Here is a 19,908-nt window from a genome sequence, read left to right as displayed (position 1 = left end):
TATAGAATGTCTCCCTCCATCACAAAAGACAAAATTCTTTATAATTACTTTTTTATTCCGAAAAAATGAAACTCTTAAGTATGGGTTATAATCATCTTAATTAATTTGTACGTAAAACTCATGATCGAGTGGTTAAACACAAACTTTGTGCCCAACGATATAAAAGTTGTAAAGATATTAAAATTCATCTCTTAAAACACTGTAAATATATGTACAAAATACATAAACAGTTAAAATGCTTTCTCTAGCTACACACATAATTTATAAAATGATTCAAAAGCATATCCTGCTTCTCCAAAATGTTTTATTTGAGTAGCAACGGAGAAATATTATGGAATAATTGAGAGGGGGAAAAAAAAGGGATTGAAATTCCTTCAACTGCAAATATTTGTACAAAATACAGAAACAGTTAAATGCCTTGTCTAGCTAGCTACACACATAATTAATATCTTAAACTAATACTTATCAGATTAACGAGCAAGGAAAATACCCAAAATAAAATAGAGCAAAAAAAAATAATAATAATAAATCCTTCACCCCCAATATTAATAAACTGCTCCATTATAATTCCTTAATTTCCTCTTGAGAAATTCACTTGTAGCGATTGCTTCCTGTAACAAAAGATTATTAAACATCAGGCCGGACAATTATACTTGTTTTTTTAACAGCATCAGGACATTTATATATATGTATATATTGGCCTGGCTAAATAATATTATTCTTTCTTTGATGACAATAATCTTGAATAATATAAATAGGATATAAACATTTACACACTATTATATATCACATATTTGTTTAAACTGAAATTTGAACTGACAATAGTACTCAGTTATCTATATATATGTTAATTATGTAATTTCTCATGCTTTAGTATTAAAGAAACCTAGCTAGCTAACACTACATTCTAATTAATTAACGATATATATGTACAGTAGAATGTTACGTACTATATAATTTGTATCTGATGAAATAAAATTATGAGAAAAAAAAATGCATATAGCTAGATATATATATTGCATGCTAATTAATATATATTGAGTACCTGTGAAATTGGGATTGTGAAAAGTAGGTTTGATCTTTGCTTCATCAATGGTCTCTAAACCTCCAAGATTCTTGTGATCACTACTACTACTACTCTTGGCATTATGGCTTTTCCTTAGTCCAAACTTCTCTTTCCACCATCCTGTTGTTGATGAATTATTCTTATTGTTGTTGTTGTTCAACAGCATACCGTGGTTATCTTCTTCACCTGCAAGAAGCTCATCTCTCAGTGTCATCACCTTATTAATGTTCTCTTTCACTGGTGGAAGTTTGCCCTTAAAGAAGCAGACTTCATCTGCAGAGTTTGAAGAGAAAGTGGGCACCGAAAACTCGAAATCTGAAGAAACCGGAGCTTCTCTATAACTACTGCTGATTTCATGGTGGTTTGAATCAATGAAATCATTTGAGAATGAGATTCTTGGGCCCATGAAGCCTCCTTGTTTTTCATTTTTGACTTGCATGTTTAAGCATGCCATTGTTAAGTTGTTGTTTGATTATATTGGTGATTTGGTGTGCAAATGCACTACTTTAATTAGTTTTCTTGGTTTTAGTGGTTTAGAAGTTGTGTGGTTGGCCTAGTATTTATACACAGATAGATAGATGCTTCTTATTTCTATTTTTCTACGAGTATTTTCGAAAGATATATCTTATCTTTTATTGGGTTTAAATATCATAAAGTGATATTCAATTTTTTTTTTTAAAGGTGAATTTTGCTTGAAACTTCGTGTTGTGATTCGACAACGGAAAGTGTAGCATACGTTGTCTTATCCAGGTCTGCGCTAGAGAGCTTGCTCGAAATAGAAATCCCTACTAATTCTTTCGAATGCACGACGATAATTTATTTGGTAACTGTGTATATCCAAGTCAAGCTCTCATAAATGAACTTCTTATGTTCACTTTAGAATTGAACACAAAACTCTTTGAATTTGGGAATATCCTTTCAACCACTAAACTAATACGAGTACTAAGGACATAAAGTGATTAATTGTCAAATAAAAAAATAAATAGAGTGTGAAATTTATAATAATATATATTCAATCTTAAATGTTATTGTATGTATTTGATTAAACTTTTAAGGTTATATGAGTTACAATATAATTATAAAATGCATCAGTCGATGTAAAGGTTATATGAGTCGTTGTTCAAGAAACGAAAAAACTCATGTAAGATTTTAATTATTCTATAGATTCTAGTTCTATGATCTCATAAAATCATTTAAAATAGTGAAAATAGTTATAATTATAGATAATTTTAATCTACCCATATTTATACACAGGTATTAAAAAGAAATAAACAAAATTAATCCGACTTGAAAAAGTTTAGCTGTCTCTAACTAAAGGGACGCTTACACCTGAGATTGTTTTCAAATTAATTTTCGAAGATTTGAATGTTTTTCCCATTTAATCTTAATTATATGTATGTCTTTGTTCTTTATTTTCCAGTTAATGTGTTTATTTTTTTAGTTTTTTGAATGGGAGAAAAATTGACATTCATTGAAATTGGTGTACCGAGTTCGAATCCTTATAATATTTTAAAAGATTTGTTTTCTCGTGTCTTGTATGAGTATAAGATTATAAAGAAAATTAGTTAAAGTTATGAATAACTTTACTAATAAAGTTAGAATGATTATTCAAAAATTATTTTTAAAATGAATATTGATTTTAATTCAAAAGTCAAGACTCTCAACTCAAATAAGGATCCGCATTCTTTTATTATTAAGTTAGCATAAAATGTACTTTTATATTATAATGAGAATTGGATTTTATCACAAGTAGATTTCACCACACCAAATAATGATCCAGGGTAAGGTTTGCGGATAAGAAGGTTAAATTGCCATAGATAGATGTGATTGGTGAAATTTGAGGGGACAGTGAGGATAAGAATACACCACTCTCTCTAGTCTAATATTCTTTTATTTATTATTTTTAGATTCATAATTATCTTTTCATATTTAACATGTTATCATTAAAGTTCAACTTAAAAATGATTCTTTGACTCTTTATTATTGCATAACTAATTTTAGTGAGTATTCGTTAACCAGATAATTTTATAATGAAAAATGTTAAATGAAACTCTTAAGATTCCACTTCATTGCATAAGAAAGTTGTACAACTATTTAATGCAACTTAATGAAAACCCTTAGGGTTTCGTTTAGCAAAACTTTTTTATAGTTACGTCAAACTATGAAAGCTATTTGCGTAAAGAAATTTTTAAGCTTTGAAAGATGATTAACTAGTAATTATTCACAAAGAAATTAATGATTTATAGATGATCGAATTAAAGATTCAAGAAACTAGATTTAGAGATATGTATTGTAGGGTCGTCAAAAATAGTGTCACCGACGTGATATGATGTAGTCGCGCACCATTCAATATATAAGGCTCCACATCTATTCATTCAAGTTTCTTGTTTAGTCATGGTCATTCTTCATTTCTTTTCGATATTCAATTAAGAATATAATTTTCATTTTGTGTATATAAAAGCTATTAAATTATCTATATACATAGAATTATAGATTAAAAGATAAAATTTTTTTATGATAATATTAATACCAGTATCAAATTTCTATGTCAACTACTCAACCAGCAACTTGCGTCTTAAAACATCGACAATTTACAAAGTCAGCACTGTTACTTCTAGCCGTCATTCTCATAAACGAGCATGGTACCCACGCAATGCGGCGGTGGTGGTGGGGAAGACGGTCCGATGGTGGCGGTGAGAGTACTTTTTTAGAGATGAAAATAGTTGAAGGACATAGTTGATATATCACATGAGAAGGTGCCTAGCAAGGAAGATTATTTAAGGGTATTTTTCTCTTATCAGGTTCTTAATTAAGTAAAGGGGAGGAACCCAGTTTCCTTTATAAGGTATTATAGATAGTTATAAAATCTATTAAAAATTTTACTAATTAATTTTTAAGAAATGGGACTTAAATGAAACAATATTTAAAGTTAAGGGCCAGAGTTTACTTTTTAGTAAAATATATATAAAAAAAAAAACATTCATTACTAATTAAAGTTTAAGAAAAAGAATAAAACTATTTAAAATTTGAGAAATTTAAACCAAAATATCAATTCAAAAATTTACACCATAATAAAAAGTAGTGAAAACAGGCCACTACTAAATATTGGAATTCAAATCTAATAATTAAATGACTTGTTTTTTATTTTTCCTCCCCCCTACGGAAGCATAAGAAGACGACGATTTGATGTTTAATTTGAGACCATTCATAAAAGGTTTTCTACGTACATGTGAAATTCTAACAAGTACATTTAGTAAGTCAATATAAACAGGAAGAATAAGCAATTATAACTCACCCACATGTGTGTAGGCGTACCAACAATTATGTAAACCATTCACCTTTTCTTTTTACTAATTATTAGAAAAAAAATCCGATATATGTTATTTTGAGCCCTAAAAGATGCGATGGTTTCAATTCAAAAATATTTCGACTATCTATTTATATATTCAATAGTTATTTATTTTTTATATCCACACAATTACTAGGTCTTTTGCATGCGTATTGTAAAGATATATAAAATATCCACGTCAATGTTTAAAATATCATTAATAAAGTATAAGAAAAATATATAGATGTTAGACATTGATGATTAGTAAAAGTGTTGTGTTATTTAATACAACCATGTCATTGGTCTTTGTATTCCCATATTATGCTTAGCAATAAAAGTCGCTAATAAGTAAACGGAGTATAACTAAGGGAGAATCTGTTTCCTTGTTTTCTCTCCTTTCTCCAACAATTTTTTATTTTTATTTTTATTGAAGAATTGTCTTTATTTATAGGCAAAAGTTCCCATTAATACTTGAGAGGTAAAATTCCACCTATCAACCGTTGTGTGGTGTCCTTCTCTTGACAAATAATGCTTAGATGAAATTCCAACATGAACGTTTAGTGGTTGATAGTGCACAACCATCAGGTGTTTTCTGTAACGGTAAAGAATATGTCAAGTCATTCCATGGATATTTGAGTGCCTTTTTGTACTTCATTTTGGCACCATTTCTTGTCAGATGCCGTAAAGGGGTCAATGAATGATTTGTCAACACTCGTTTACCAGAGACATTTTGTCTTGTTTTGCAACCGAGTCTTGAAGGATGAGACCATTTCAGTGAGACACAACATGTCTTCAAGGAATTCTTTGAACTCCTTAAACATTTATGTTTAAATAAATAAAAGATCTATAGAGTTTCCTTTGAACTATATAGAACGAATACTCTTTATAATTACATCACTAAGTGAGATTTTGATCCCAACAAGCTTACAATACATTTTGTTTTTATGAAAATTCCTCTATTTTGTTTCATATAACTAGATAAAACTCTCAAACATCTTGTAACTTAACTAAACTCGCTTTATTTAGAGCCCTAACGAAAAATGGAGTGCACAATTTATTAATTTTATATGACACCCGAGACAATATACATGTGAATCATTTCAACAATAGTTGTCCCTACACGGGTACTACTATACACTATCGACATTATGTAGAGTAAATGGTAAAAGAATTTGGACACACGGGTTTACGACCGCTATATATATTTCTATCACATGCAAACGTCCAAATCTTAATTTTGAATCCATCAAGCCAAAAAAGATCAAACAATCAAAAAGTTGAATTGATTTTGTTGGCATTTAACTCGTTATGTGGAATCATTATTAAATCGTAAAGGAGTATAAATGTACACCATTTTGTATTAATTATTCAATAAAAATGTATAAAGGTAAACCTTTCGAGATTCTCTTGTCGTGATATATAAAACAAAACGATATATCTTAATATTAGTTTTATAAATTTATTGAAATGAACGGTTACAAGTTAATAAATGGCGACTGGTCATTTTCATCAAGCCTCATAGTTTGCTGTATGGGCAGATAGAGGAGTGACCTAGCAAATAAAGCGAGATCAACTGACAGATTGATGTTTTTGAAGTTTTACTCACAGGTTATAGGTTCGAACTTAAAGATTGATGTACATGTGAGATTTTTCTTTGTAGAGTCACGTACTCTAGCGCAAGTTTGTTTAAAACAACGTAGTTTACCTTGGGTAACGTCGCTAGCACGAACCTATATGGTGACTTGATGATCAGTTGAGATGATTTAAAACCATGTTTAGGGGGGAAAAAAAAGATAAGGAGTGACCTGGATATAATTGTGAATTCGTAGTTGTATACTATATGTTTTTCATAACATATATGCATAAAATTTCGTTGAAAGAGAATATTTTTTAAATATCAATATATGAAAACCACCATCAATTGTCTAGTGACAGATAGACTTGTTTATTCACAATAAATCTCATTTTCGAGTTTAGGCATATGATGGCCACAAGTAAGAACTCAACTTGCCATTCGCGAATAATTCAACCTCTTAAAAAGGAAAAAAAAGGCAGATAGCTCATAGCTGAAAGAATGATTTGCATATTTCTTTTAGTAATGAGTTAAAAAAAATCCACAAGACCTACATATGTACTCGTACTTTCTTTCTACAAAATAAAATAATATAAAAATCATAACGACTAAAGTATTTAATAACCCTTGACATTGGCTAAAGAATAAAACAATCGAGTACGTACGGATTTTGGTGATGGCCATTTAAGATCCTGGATAGACAAATTAAAATAGAAGAAAAAGGTTTTGCATGCATGGCAATTAATATTTGTATATTGTTGTATGAGAAAGAGTAAGTAGATCTTGTTAGCATTAAACCCATCATTAATTAAGCTTCATAGTTTAATCATATGAAGTAAAATTGTACGTATGCCAAATTGAATTATTATTCTATAAAAAAATTATTATGGTAACCTTTCAAGATTGCCATGGGTTAAACTATGAAGTTGATGAGATGGCATACTGATTTTTTACATATCAAAACTTGTCAATGACAAGTAAAGAATATATATTTTGTGATTTATGTGTAGTAATGATGAGTTACGCATATAAGTTCGATTTATATGATATGTGCTCTAGGTATAAGACGTACATGGGAGCAAAAACTTTTCTCCCATTTACCCTTATAAATCTAATGAAAGACATTCGCATTATAATATTATCATTAACTTTTTTTTATATATAAAATTGGTAAAGAGTGTGTTCTTGTACGTGTTTGAACTTCGAACAAACATATATCAGGCAATGTAATATCAGCTTCACTAAATGTTACCCACCTCTTCATCGATCCCACCCTATTTATCACATTTAATTGGTTGGCCATTTGACACGATGAATAGACCAAAACTGAAAGAAAAAAAGAAAGTAAAAAACCAATGAATTTACATATTTCAAAAAATGTCATCTTGAATTGAATACGATGGCAGTGAATGAGCTGTAGAAGATGCTCCCCACTTCCTTTGAAATGTGACCACGCAATTAGTGGGTCAAAGGTCAAACCAAATCTATCACTTCATTTTGTTGTTACCTTGCCCATCTTTTCTATTTTCTCTCAATTTTAACACACAAAAAGTAAGCATAAAGATTCAATAATGCATTGTGCATGCATGCCTATACCCATATTTACCCAATCTTTCTATAACTTGTACTGTCAAAGTGTAAAAAAAAGGGCATTTTTCGTCAGGGGAAAAAGGATAAAAACACACCCATCAAATCTTTCAATAAATGATGAAAGATTTTATATCTCTTGCATTTTGTTTGTGTAATACAAATGCAACTAAAAGACACAATTGGTGCAGAAAACATGTATAGCAAAACCAACAGTCACCACTTTGAATTCACATCTCCAAGTCAAAGAAAGAAACAAAACTTTCAATAAGACAATTATATCATGTCATCATATTTATTCATTCACTAAAACCAATAGCTTTCATTTACATTCATGATGATAGATTGATAGGTAGGTAAATTTCAAAAAGAAAAGGTTATTTTGGCGTAGCTACATGCCCAACACACATATATATAATGTTCCATATATAATACATTGATGCACCATATATTGTTATTGCATCAAAATGTAAAATAATGTACATCAAACACGCACCAGATAATATCATGTTCTTTTTATTTATATTGACTTTTCTCATTATCATTTCCCGAGTGTAAGGGTGCCCCAACAATTGCTGCCACAATCAACATGCGGATGTAAACCGCAACGCTAGCAAGGAAAAGTTCATGCTAAACCCTCAATATGAATTGTGAACCTCCTTGCTGCTAGCTAGGACATGCACACCAGACTAGTAACAAATTTGATTAATTTATAATTATAAAGTACCATTTATCCATATCTAACTGTCCATTACCAAGTACCAACTCAACAGGAATAAACAATTTTGCATCAAAAAGTTGAGATTCTAAACACAAAAGATCAAAGCTTTTAGTTACAACACAAAGATCGAAGCTAGCTAATGAAACTAAGAAACTGAGCTATCTAAACAGAATCTAACACAAAGACTCATAAAACTAGATTGACTACACTAACATGTGGTCTAAGAGAAATGATTCCTTAGTTGTCCTTTAATCAGTCGGTAAGTACTGAAGCTCACATGGTTTATCCACTTTTCTGTTGGAATTTTGAATGAATTGTCTACAAGTGACTGATTCCCACCCTACCCCCACAACACACACACACACACACACAGTAGCTGTAAAACTAATAAGGGGCAATGGGATCAATCTGCTGATTTTGTATAGAAAATAAAGCTTTGGTCTAAAGGCATTTGTTCCTTTTCTGGTCTGCTGAACAGTATACAAGTTTTGTTTTTATTGTTCTTAGTTTAAAGACCATGTTATTTATTTTTACTTGTGAACACATATATAGAGGCACGTTTAGCTATGTCAGATCATAAGATAACAAAGTCACTGTTAATTATGGTTATTTACTTAATTAATCTGGTGCATTGCATGTTGCTTTATAATTTTGTCAAAGTAATCTTTCTTTATGTTGTTTTTTTCTTTTGTAATATAATATGGCATATGCCACCCATGTTCATGGGTGGCTTCCTTATATTACAGGCAAAAATACAGGCTCAAAGATCCAAATCTATTATAAGGGCAGAAACTTAAAATACAGAAACCCATAAGCAGCCATATAGATCTGTTGTATTGTATTGTGTAATTTATATATTGTAACATAGTCTAATCAAGGACCTTAGATTAAGGAGAAAAAACACGCTGGAGTATGTTTCAAGTATCTAGTTGTAGACAATTATGAAAATAATGCATTGATTTGCAAGCCTAAGACTTTGGACCTCAATCATATTTCAACTAATAATTGTATTGTTGCTACTAAACAAAGATGGAGCTTAAAACAAGGTGGGCATACAGATTCTTGGAAGCATAGGTGATTGTGGCTCTCAACATTTTATGTACTATTAGTTCTGGGATGCACACATACGTGTGGTTTTGGATATATTATGGTTTTAGCATGAATACGAGGGGGTACACAAAAGATGATTTTTGTGTTTTGTAAGAGAATGAGAGTCAACTATATAGATCTACAGCCAAAATATGTCTTGTGCCTATTAGAAAGTGAAAAAGAATGCAAAGGGTATGGGGGTAGTAGTGTTTAAGTATGTTTGGTTTTAAGTTATGAGGTCGATACACATAAGTCCTACATGCCAACCTAAAGAGGGTTTAAAGATTCATACCAGTTCCCACCCGTCATTTCCTTTTTGTTAAACCCATAACGTGGAAGAGTCCAAATCAAATGCGTTACTGCATTCCCATAATTTCCGCCCCTATACGGTGCAGCTACTAATTAAAAGTAAGGCATAACGCATAAGTTTAGGTAAGTAAGAAAGGCAAATCCTTTCTTTTTATGATTTTATCTATACTTATGATACACACAAACTTGCATATAAAAGGACATGTATCCTAAATCTGATAAAATCCTTAAATCCATATGTCCGTGTATCACATAAGTTACAATAGCCCTCTTAATGTATAATAATTGGTACAAGTATATATAATCACAAGACTTATTCATTAATTGGGACTCTGGGAGTATTTGTGCATATGTATCATATGGGTATACGCCATAAGCCCATATGTATCTTATGTACAACTCTATACGCCATATGAACTTTATCAAATTCTAGTGATTTGTGCTCGACATACCACAAATGATTCGGGGCATCTTGGTTATAAAGTTCTTTGTTTCCTTTTGCTCATTAACATCCATCTTTCTGATGCTCGTGTCCTCAACTTCATTATCTTATGTGACTACATTGACTAGACCACTATCAAATCAACACAGAACTGTCCATCTATAGAAGTATAGAACCACACACCACTAGCTGGTGTTTCTATATACCTCACCTTCCTTATATCAATAATTTTGCATTCCAACTAATCTCATAATATGGTTACTCATAAAAACTGGAGCTAAAATTCTTACAAAAACACTTTTCAGTCAGAATTAATCAGCTATGAACGAAAATATGCTCAAGGGTGAGAGTTTAATAACAACTATAAGCATTTATTATGGAAACATATAGTAGAACATTCAAAGGCTGTTAGTAAATTGTGAGTCACACAAAGAGGTTTACTATTTGGTCAATGCAGAATTTCCTCAGGTTCTAGTTCCAGATCAAAATCAAGGTCCATAAATCATAAATAAATTGGACAGCAAGATATAGAGCATGACAAGATGATAAGATAATAATCAAGTTCCACTATGGTAAAGACAAGATAACTTGAATACAAATCAAGCATATAATTAGGCCCTGTCCAAGCAAATTCATTTCATCAGCTGACACAAACAAATATGTCAACTCAAGAGCCCAAACAGATTAGGATGGGGTACCTTAAGTTATTTGTGTCACCTCTACAATTTTTAGTTTTTGCACAAAATTTAAAAACAAAAATGATACATAAGAATAAATCAATAATGGTGGAAACATTCATAGAAAGCCAAATTTATAAACTTAACATAAAGATTGCTTAATCCTAACTTACCCACCATTCCTCAAATATATAATCATTTTGTAAGTTTGCTTTGATGATGTGTATAACTGTAAAACATTTTTAAAAGTATACATGAATACACTGGATTTATCTATTTATAGCCAATGTTCAAAGAAAATTTGGTTGTGATGCAATGAACATAAGAGTGAATTTATGCAAAATCATCATCGTCATCTACATGCCCAGAAGACAAACGCTTTTGAGGCAAATATTTATCAAGGGAAGTTTTAGGTTTTAATGCTACATAATTCGTACCTTCCATTGGCTTTCCTATAAACTCCTTAAGTGTCCGCTGTGAACTCCCAGTAGAAGTTGGTAATTTGCCTCTGATGGACCCGCCTTTGGACCAAGCAGATGGTATTGTCTGTTGACGTTTGGATGTTATCATAGGATTTTTGTATACAATACCCTTTGATGTATGCGCCTCAGCGTTTGCTTCAGCTGTTTTTGATTTAACCATTGATTCCACAGGTACAAGCTTTCCGCTAATTTGGTTCGTGAAAACAAAAGTGACCTACAGTAACATGATCATTTTAAATTTCGATACATAAAATCAAATTTTAATATATATACTCCATTTTTTAGAGAAAAAAAATAACTTCACAAGAAGTACTTAACATGAAGATACGTATATATGATCTATATACTGTTTGCATGATTTCGATACCTAATAAATTAATGAACCAGACTCAAACATAATATCTTGTTGCTGAGGACAAACTCTCAGAATATAGAAACAACTGGGTTTATTGGACTAAAGAGAAAGATAAATATCAAAATGACAATATTAGTGATAGGAAACAAGTCAACAACGAAGTCTAAACACGTCTCTGCCAACTTTATACAAGTGACTTGTGGTGGATAACTGGTTATAGAAGAAGTTAAGCAAGAACAAAACACGTACATCATATTCAGAATAATATGAAGTAAACAAAAATGACTTCTCGAGGCCTACTAGTTCTGTTGCAATCCCGTAGCAACGCGATTAATATTTATGAAGAATTATCATGTTAAATAGATTAGAAGTTCCAATTACCACATGTACATCATGTCTAAATACTATTTTAGTGTTGTATTTTAAATTCTTGTTGTAACTGATCTAGTACAACTAAAAAAGGTGAAATGGATGCTGACAGGGTCTTAACTTTTAGGTTCTCCATTAACTTTAAGTAACCATATTAGTTAGAGCTTAATCATGATGAAAATTTCATTAAGCATTACTTGGACATACTAGTACGTTATATTACCTCATCTCCAGCTGATACTTGAAAAATGGTATCAGGTACGGTGTTTGGAGTGAAATGATGACCCCAGCTAGCTAGGTCCTCTTCTAATGGAGTGCCAGCCTGTTTCTCTGAGCTCTTTAAGTTGTGCAAGCAACCAGAAATACCCGCAAATCCCCCAATATCCTCTTCATCAGAGGGGCACCTTTCATCTGGAGATCCAGCACATTCACTCATGCTCACGTTAGGTATTTCATCTGTTGCTCTTTCTCCAGAGTTTTGACAACGTGTGCAGTTCATCTTCTCATGAATTTCAGATCTGGATGTATAGCATCAGAGTTATCATTTTTTTATCAACCTATAATAATATATCTCCATCATGAAAATGAAAGACACTGAACACAAGCTAACCATGACTCTAGCCAAATTGAGAGAAATCACACATAAAAGCTGGAAACCCGGCACATAGTCACATGGAACGCGGTACGATATGGTACGCGGTTCGTAAGCCTCCAAAATCCGGTACGAGGGAGGGTAGGTTCATTCGGAACGCCAATTATGTACGCGAAACGACGCACCCTTTTCGGTACGTAAACTTGGTACAAAACATATAAATAACTACTTGTTATTCATACCAAAATCCAAAAGTTGTTCATAATCAAAATCATAAAAAAAATAAACCATAATTAATCGACCCTGGGTCATATGAAAATTGTATGAAATAAACCATATAAGCCCACTTCCTTATCAATCAACCTATATGAAAATTGTATTTTATGGCCCAATATAAGCCCACTTCCTTATCAACCCTAAAACTTTTCCCACTTTAAATAAAGAGGACACTACAGCCGCTACTTTTCTACTCACTTTTCTCCCCCACCGGAAAAAAAAAACGATTTCTCTTTGCCGGAACGTTGATTTCTATTAAAAGGTACGGCGAACCGAAGCTAAAAGGAACGCGAATTTCAGCCTTGATACGTCAAATCGAGGACGCTTATTTTACCGTTTCTGATCGCGTTTCGCCTTCGTCCGGGACGATTTCGTACCGCGTTTCGGTACGAGGTGTACCGTACGAGAAACCCTGCTTCGTACCCGCTTCCTGTGACTATGACCCGGCACATTAGGCATTGTGTTTAGTAAGTGAAGTTTTATGAGTCTTGTTTCATATTAGGACAAAACTCCCTCAAATAAATAAAAGAAAAAGTTCTTGCAATTAAGAGGGTTTGCACATTAGCATATACTTAAATGAAGTAAAGATACAGTGTTTTCTGTCGGGTGTTCCTGTTTTCATTAACCTATCACATAACCTAGAAATTTCCTATTACACGAACCTGGATAGGTGATGTAGCTCTTATAGTTTTATGTAATTCTTTATATTTCTACCTAATTAATAAATATGGTAGCTACCTCCCTCTCTATTGCCATCCCCTCAAACCACAAAATAATATGACTTACTTTTCTGCATCAAAACCAAATTTTATTTGCTAACTTTGAACAAAGTAGCCAGCCATTACATATAATTCCAACCTAAAGAGCCAAACAATTTAGGTGATATCTGCTGAAACTTCATAGAGGAAGTAGATTTTGTCGGTAATACCTCCCATATCACGTAATGTCTACTCTACTAGTAATTTAGTAATAGATAGTATGCTGTATGGTGTTCCTAACTTTCGACACTCCCACAAATCATATTGTCGCTTGCTATCTTCTATGTTCTAGTAAACATAATATTACTTCCATTATGTGATTAGTCTTGAAATGTCCAGTCTTGGATGGAGTGTTATCAACAACAAAAAAAAAAAAAAAAGGTAAAAGACTCCCCCTAAACTTTCCCTCCTCAGTTTTCATGGATTTTAATTACGTGTTTCCCTTTTACGCAAATAATCTATGTTTGCAGATCTCCATTCCTCATTGATGTATAAACTAGATACCTTACAAATCAATCACTAAGCTGTTAATACAGTGGATAAAAGCTTTAAGAGTAAGCTTGCCTTGCATCCTCATGGAATGTAAATAGGTCCCTCAAATCCTCCGTTGAAAGATTGTTCCCCTGCTTAGACGGGCATAATATTAATATATAGAAACAACAGCATTTGGATATGTTAAAAAAGATTTAATAACAAACACCTGAATCTTGGGATCAACTTGCTCTTGTTGAATTACTTTTTGAAGCCCTTCTTTTGACATCTGACGTTGATATACCTGCAAAATACATCTCATGAAACACCACCCAGAGTTGAATATAGAAATCAGGAACAGAATCATAAAATCAATACCTTCTCTTCAATGGTTCCTGTGCTTAGAAACCGATAGATGTATACTCTCTTCTTCTGTCCATCCCTCCACACTCTTGCAGCAGCCTGAGGAGAAGTAAAATTACAATTGAAAAAAGACAAATGTGTACCCATAATAATTAACAACTATCAACAAATTCACATTAAATACTTGTTTGTCATTGGCGGGATTCCAATCAGGATCAAACAGAACAAGTCTATTTCCACCTATCAAGTTGAGGCCACAGCCACCAGCCTTGCTGCTCAAAAGAAATGCAAACTCATCCTGCATGATAACGAAGTATACTTGTTATGTAATTGTTAAATGATCAATGAAAGAAATTATGGATACCTTTGACTTATCGTTGAAGCAGTTGACCAGCTTTTGTCTTTTGCTGATTGACGTAGACCCGTCAAGCTTTAAGAATGGATATCTTCGTTCACGACATAACTGAACAATAAGATCCAGGGTCTGAAGAGCAAAAGCAGGAATCATCAGCATAATAGGTTCGGAAATAATTCATTAGTCTAGTTGCTACTAATGTCTAATACAAACATAAAAGAGCAGGCAACAAAATTAAGCATAAATACAAGTGGAATATGCTAACCTGCGTATAATTTGAAACTAATACTATTCGGTCATCGGTTTTCGTACGCAGATGAGCCAATAAACGAGCTAAGACATGCATCTTCCCTGATAGTTCAACCCATGCTCCATCACCACCAGTCCATGATCCAGATCTAACAAAGGAACAAAAAGATGACACTTATAGAAAACAGTGCACAAGTGGGCATATTATAATAAATGATTGGTTTACCTTCCAGAGAACATTTCTGGAGGAAAAAAGCGCATACAGCCCTCAAACCCTGCAGTCCCCGGGTTCCCACTTTTCATAGTATCATAAATCAGCTTCATTATAAGGAACATTCATCAGAAAAATTTCCTATGAACCAAACACTTGCCTATACAAAGGACATCCATAATGTTTTTATTCTTCCAGAGTTCCAGTAATGTTTTACCTTTGGGTGATTGCAAAGCTTCTTTAGGGCTGTTATATAAGCCAGAATTTTTGTTTGCTTTACATCTTCAGTAATTGCTTGTTTCACCTACAAACGGGCACCAAAAGAAAAAAACCATGTGTGTTCGGATGTTCAATTTTAACCCCCATCATTGTGCATATAAGTAATATATAATCCTAGACAACGATGCCCAAATAGATACTTACATTTTTCGAATGAATAAAGTGATTGTACAATTCTTTTTGGAGAGGAGTTAGCTTGCAACAAACAACCTCAACTATCTGCAAATTTGTACTTGTCCATTAACAATATTTTATATAGATCAAAAAAAAAATATGGTTTACCATTAACAACCAACAATAGAATATATGAAATTTTAAAAAATTTATATATAAGAAAAGAGGGGTGAATAAAAAGCACAACTATTGTATTCTGTATTTACATCTCACATGATAGTTGTATAAAAGATGATCATTGCAAAATAAACAAGGAAAATAACAAAGATAATTCCATACCTTAGGTGGTAAGTGATTTGATAGCAAAGCATTAGTCCTCCTCAATATAAACTGACAACACGTCTCAAGAATGAGCAGATGCTTTTATATACATTTAAATATGATTTATGATATGTAGATAAGACAACATTACCTGATTGACTTTTGCACTCAGTTCTGCTGAGCGCTCATTTGCAAGATTTTTCTCGTCTTCAGAGGCAGTAGGTTCTCTTCCACAGATGATGGGTGTCTACAAATCAGTATTTAAATCCGAGCACATGAAAAAAAATCAAGTTATAACGATGAAACAAGAAAACTGATTATTCTCCAAAGACATTTCCACTTATTATCCATTCTTATCTGATGTGCCAAACAACAAGCCATAAGTACAATTCACAGGATATGTAATTCCCTACAATAGTACAAATCCAAGACTACAGTTCTCAAATTTATCAGATATACAATATTTGACAATGAAGACTTGGATTCCTTAACTGACCTCATAATATCGTCGAAAAAATGCAGCATCCCCCAAAATTCCCGGGTTAGTGAAGTTGACCATGGCGAAAAATTCTTCTAGGTGATTCTGGTAGTTTAACATAAGAGGTGAAGGGAAGCTTGAGTTACAAAGAAGACAGAAGAATTGACAACAATGAACACTTGAGACTCCCCCGTCCCATAAAAAATGCAGTAATTTTCATTTTGGATACCATATACTAATTGCACCTTTCCTGTGTCTGGAAAACTTCGATCCAAACTGCATACAGATTACAGAGTATTCGCCAGTTTTAACTGTTATCATATATTGATGGTATAAATTGAGCTCCACGTGACTTTGGTGAAAAAAGCTTTAGACGGTTTTCTATATTCATAATTTTTTACTAAACTACATGGCCGGACAGATGTTGTCATGTAAAAATGAAGAGGGAGAAATAACTCAGAAACATTTCTCACTTGCATTGGAGTCCCCGACAATAAAATGCGACGTTTACAAGCTAGAGCAGCCAATGCCTGGTCCAAAAAGATAGGGGGGTCAAATGTTAGATTTCAGGATATCAAGATCCTACGTTTATGTACTTACAAGACTTTTTCTTACTTTATTAGTCAGGGTCTGATCATTTTTCAACCTGTGAGCTTCATCACATATGAGAAGATCACAAGAACCACTATCGTTAAATTTTGATGAATGCATCCGAAACGTCTCGTAGGAAACAATCAGTACCTGTCAGAGAATCAGGGTCAGTTGCTGTCTACTACAATAAAAAAAAAAAAAAAACACCCCTTAACATCCTCTACCTGTAATCGGCTATGTGTGCTTCTAAAGTTATCAATGCTAGAGATGACATCCTCACGACTACTTTCACATAGAGCCACAAGCTTAACTCTTTCGCCAACCCATTTCAAAATTTCAGCCTCCCAGTTACTTACTAGACTCGTTGGCGTTACAATTATTGCCTTTTTAACCATTGGCTTTCCATCAAAACCTTGACGAAGAAGCGTATACAACAATGTAATTGACTGCAAAGTCTTCCCTAACCTATATAAACAACCCAGTAGTTCTACATAAGAAAACGGTCATTTTAAATCATCAAATCATTTTAAGCACCACCAAGAAAAATTTAGTTATTTACCCCATGTCATCAGCCAAAATGCAGCCATTTATATCAGGGGAGCATAATCCCGAAACACATTCAAACATGAACTGAACCCCTTCTCTGCAATATCAATTACATTTTATAAGTTACAAACATATATTTTGCTATATATCTATAAGTATATAACACATTGTGTAAACAAATAAAGTACCTTTGATGGGGTCGAAGGAACTTAACAAGTAGATGATCAACTTCTACACGTATTAAACCGTCATCACCTTCCTCTTCCGACTGCCATAAAATTAAGGGTTCAATATCCGGTGGCAGATTTACGCTCTCTTGGGGAACATCCTCCTCAATAGAAACAGGCACATCCAACCGGTTTGTAATGTTAACTAAAACTGGCCTGTCGGAACCCCAAGGTACAAATCGTTTACGAGCACATAAACGACGAATAAGATGCTCCTTTTGATCTGAATATCCCTCATCCGAAGGCGGTTTAAACGGCTTCCTTAAAACCGCTTCTCTTTCACTAACTGAAAGCACTCGTGGAAGTAACGGCTGCCTTTTCACCACTAAATTTCCACTAATATCATAATAATTTTATTATGTTAATAGACTCATAATTGGTACTTATATATAATATTATAAATTTAAATTAATTTATTTACTCAATAAATGATATACAGATTAAAAAAAAAAAAAAAAAAAAACAATGAATAATCAAAAATGCATATTTAATTTGATATTAAAAAGGAATGACCTAAAAAAAGCGGATTACCTCAAAAGAGCATTGACGTTCTGAGATTTTTGATTTGGTGGTGGTACGACGTCGTTTTGTTGACAATTTTCATCACTGTTAGATCCAGATAGGTCATTAAAGTCTTCATCTTCTTCTTCTTCGGATTGATCGGAAGTGAAATCGTCACCGGAATCGGAGATAGAAAGGATTTCTACATCGTCTTCTTCTTCCATAATTTCAAGTTATCAAAATTAGGGTTTGTATTCTTTCATAAGCCCTCAATTGTTGTGTGTTTGGGGCTACAGCTATGTTTTCAAGTTGTACGAAATGGCGGTAAACTGTCGGCGGTGTTTTTTATTTGAACCGGGTCGGGTTATCAAAGATGATAGATTGGGATTTTTAAGTTTATTTTTGTCATATTTCAAATGGAAGATGATCAATCCTCCTAATTCATAGGATGATGACATATGAAAAATCAAGGGGTGAGATTAGAAAAGAAAATTACTGGAATACACATGTCACAATTATATAGTTTTAGGATGATTTTTAGGTTAATATTTAGGAGGATTAATCATTTTCTATTTTAAATATAAGTCGTAGTTTTAAGCATTTTTATTTTATTCTCATAATACCCTCCTTAATTACATTGTATTACCTTTATCAAAATTTAAACCCGCAACAAAAGAAACCCATATAAAAAAAGAAATTTCACTTTTTCCAACTGATCTCCCTATCGCAACCCTTGCCATCAACTAATCACCATCAATAACTAAATCACAACCCCTCTCTCTCTCTCTCGCCGGATTCATCGCCCCCAACCACCACCGTCGGATTCCACACCATCAACAAGGGGTTTTCTAACATTGACAGTTGTCTTCTAGCCGCTGCAACGCGCGGGCACCAAGCTAGTAAAAAATAATATATTTTTGTCCAAGTTGTTTACTTCGACCAGTAATATTTATATTCAATAAATATCTACCAATGAATTAAAACAGGACTAACATGTTCCTGAGACGACACGTGATGTAATCCTTGATCGACACGTGTTCTTTTAATTTATTTATTTTGTTAAATTAGCTTTTTTTTAGTTGTATATAAATTCAACTTTTTTATTACACTTAGAACTAAACTCTAACTATTGGCTTATTAATACAAAATATATTATAACCTAATCTGATTGATTGTTTACTCATTAATAAATTATCACTTTTTCTTTCTCAATTTTGCAGCTCCTGTTACTTATATTAATTAGAATAAGTTATTAACATGAACACTTCAAAAATTTGAGTTTACGTTATGAAATCACAAGGCTATTTGTCATAATTCAGTCATCCACTATGTTTACAAGTTTTGATTTTGATGTGGTTCTAAAAGTTTAAGGTAAATCCAAAATTCTAACTAAAACATATATTATATTTATCATTATTATTTATTATAATTTAGTTTCGCTCATCGATTTACTTCAATCATAAATTATTGCATACTCACGAAACATGTATGAGGCATGTTCGAATTTATCTATGATACAATCTATATAGCTACAGTACGTCGTACGGGTATTAGGACTAGTATATATATAATATATAG

General features: G+C 32.6%; 2 protein-coding genes across 2 annotated transcripts; both read right to left on the bottom strand.

Annotated features, from left to right (window-relative positions):
• Nucleotides 1–352: 352 nt before the first annotated feature.
• Nucleotides 353–1,585, bottom strand: LOC122598537. Its single transcript, XM_043771128.1, has 2 exons — nucleotides 1,046–1,585; nucleotides 353–611 (listed from the first exon to the last, which is right to left on the bottom strand). Exons 1-2 carry the CDS (start codon nucleotides 1,518–1,520, stop codon nucleotides 592–594), a joined length of 495 nt encoding a protein of 164 aa, XP_043627063.1. The 5' UTR covers nucleotides 1,521–1,585; the 3' UTR covers nucleotides 353–591.
• A 9,419-nt stretch (nucleotides 1,586–11,004) lies between these two features.
• On the bottom strand, nucleotides 11,005–18,700 carry LOC122596778 (protein CHROMATIN REMODELING 25). Its single transcript, XM_043769409.1, has 20 exons — nucleotides 18,361–18,700; nucleotides 17,791–18,165; nucleotides 17,616–17,699; nucleotides 17,281–17,521; nucleotides 17,081–17,206; nucleotides 16,939–16,995; nucleotides 16,484–16,570; nucleotides 16,139–16,234; nucleotides 16,006–16,056; nucleotides 15,697–15,771; nucleotides 15,491–15,577; nucleotides 15,289–15,380; nucleotides 15,079–15,211; nucleotides 14,823–14,942; nucleotides 14,643–14,756; nucleotides 14,474–14,557; nucleotides 14,325–14,399; nucleotides 14,189–14,247; nucleotides 12,222–12,516; nucleotides 11,005–11,488 (listed from the first exon to the last, which is right to left on the bottom strand). The coding sequence occupies exons 1-20, from the start codon at nucleotides 18,552–18,554 to the stop codon at nucleotides 11,126–11,128; spliced, it is 2,808 nt and encodes a 935-aa protein (XP_043625344.1). The 5' UTR covers nucleotides 18,555–18,700; the 3' UTR covers nucleotides 11,005–11,125.
• Nucleotides 18,701–19,908: the final 1,208 nt, after the last annotated feature.

Source organism: Erigeron canadensis, chromosome 4, assembly GCF_010389155.1.
Source record: "Erigeron canadensis isolate Cc75 chromosome 4, C_canadensis_v1, whole genome shotgun sequence".
Taxonomy (NCBI): domain Eukaryota; kingdom Viridiplantae; phylum Streptophyta; class Magnoliopsida; order Asterales; family Asteraceae; genus Erigeron; species Erigeron canadensis.
The sequence above is the reverse complement of the archived record's forward strand: the minus strand, read 5'-3'. Positions and strand labels throughout refer to the sequence as shown.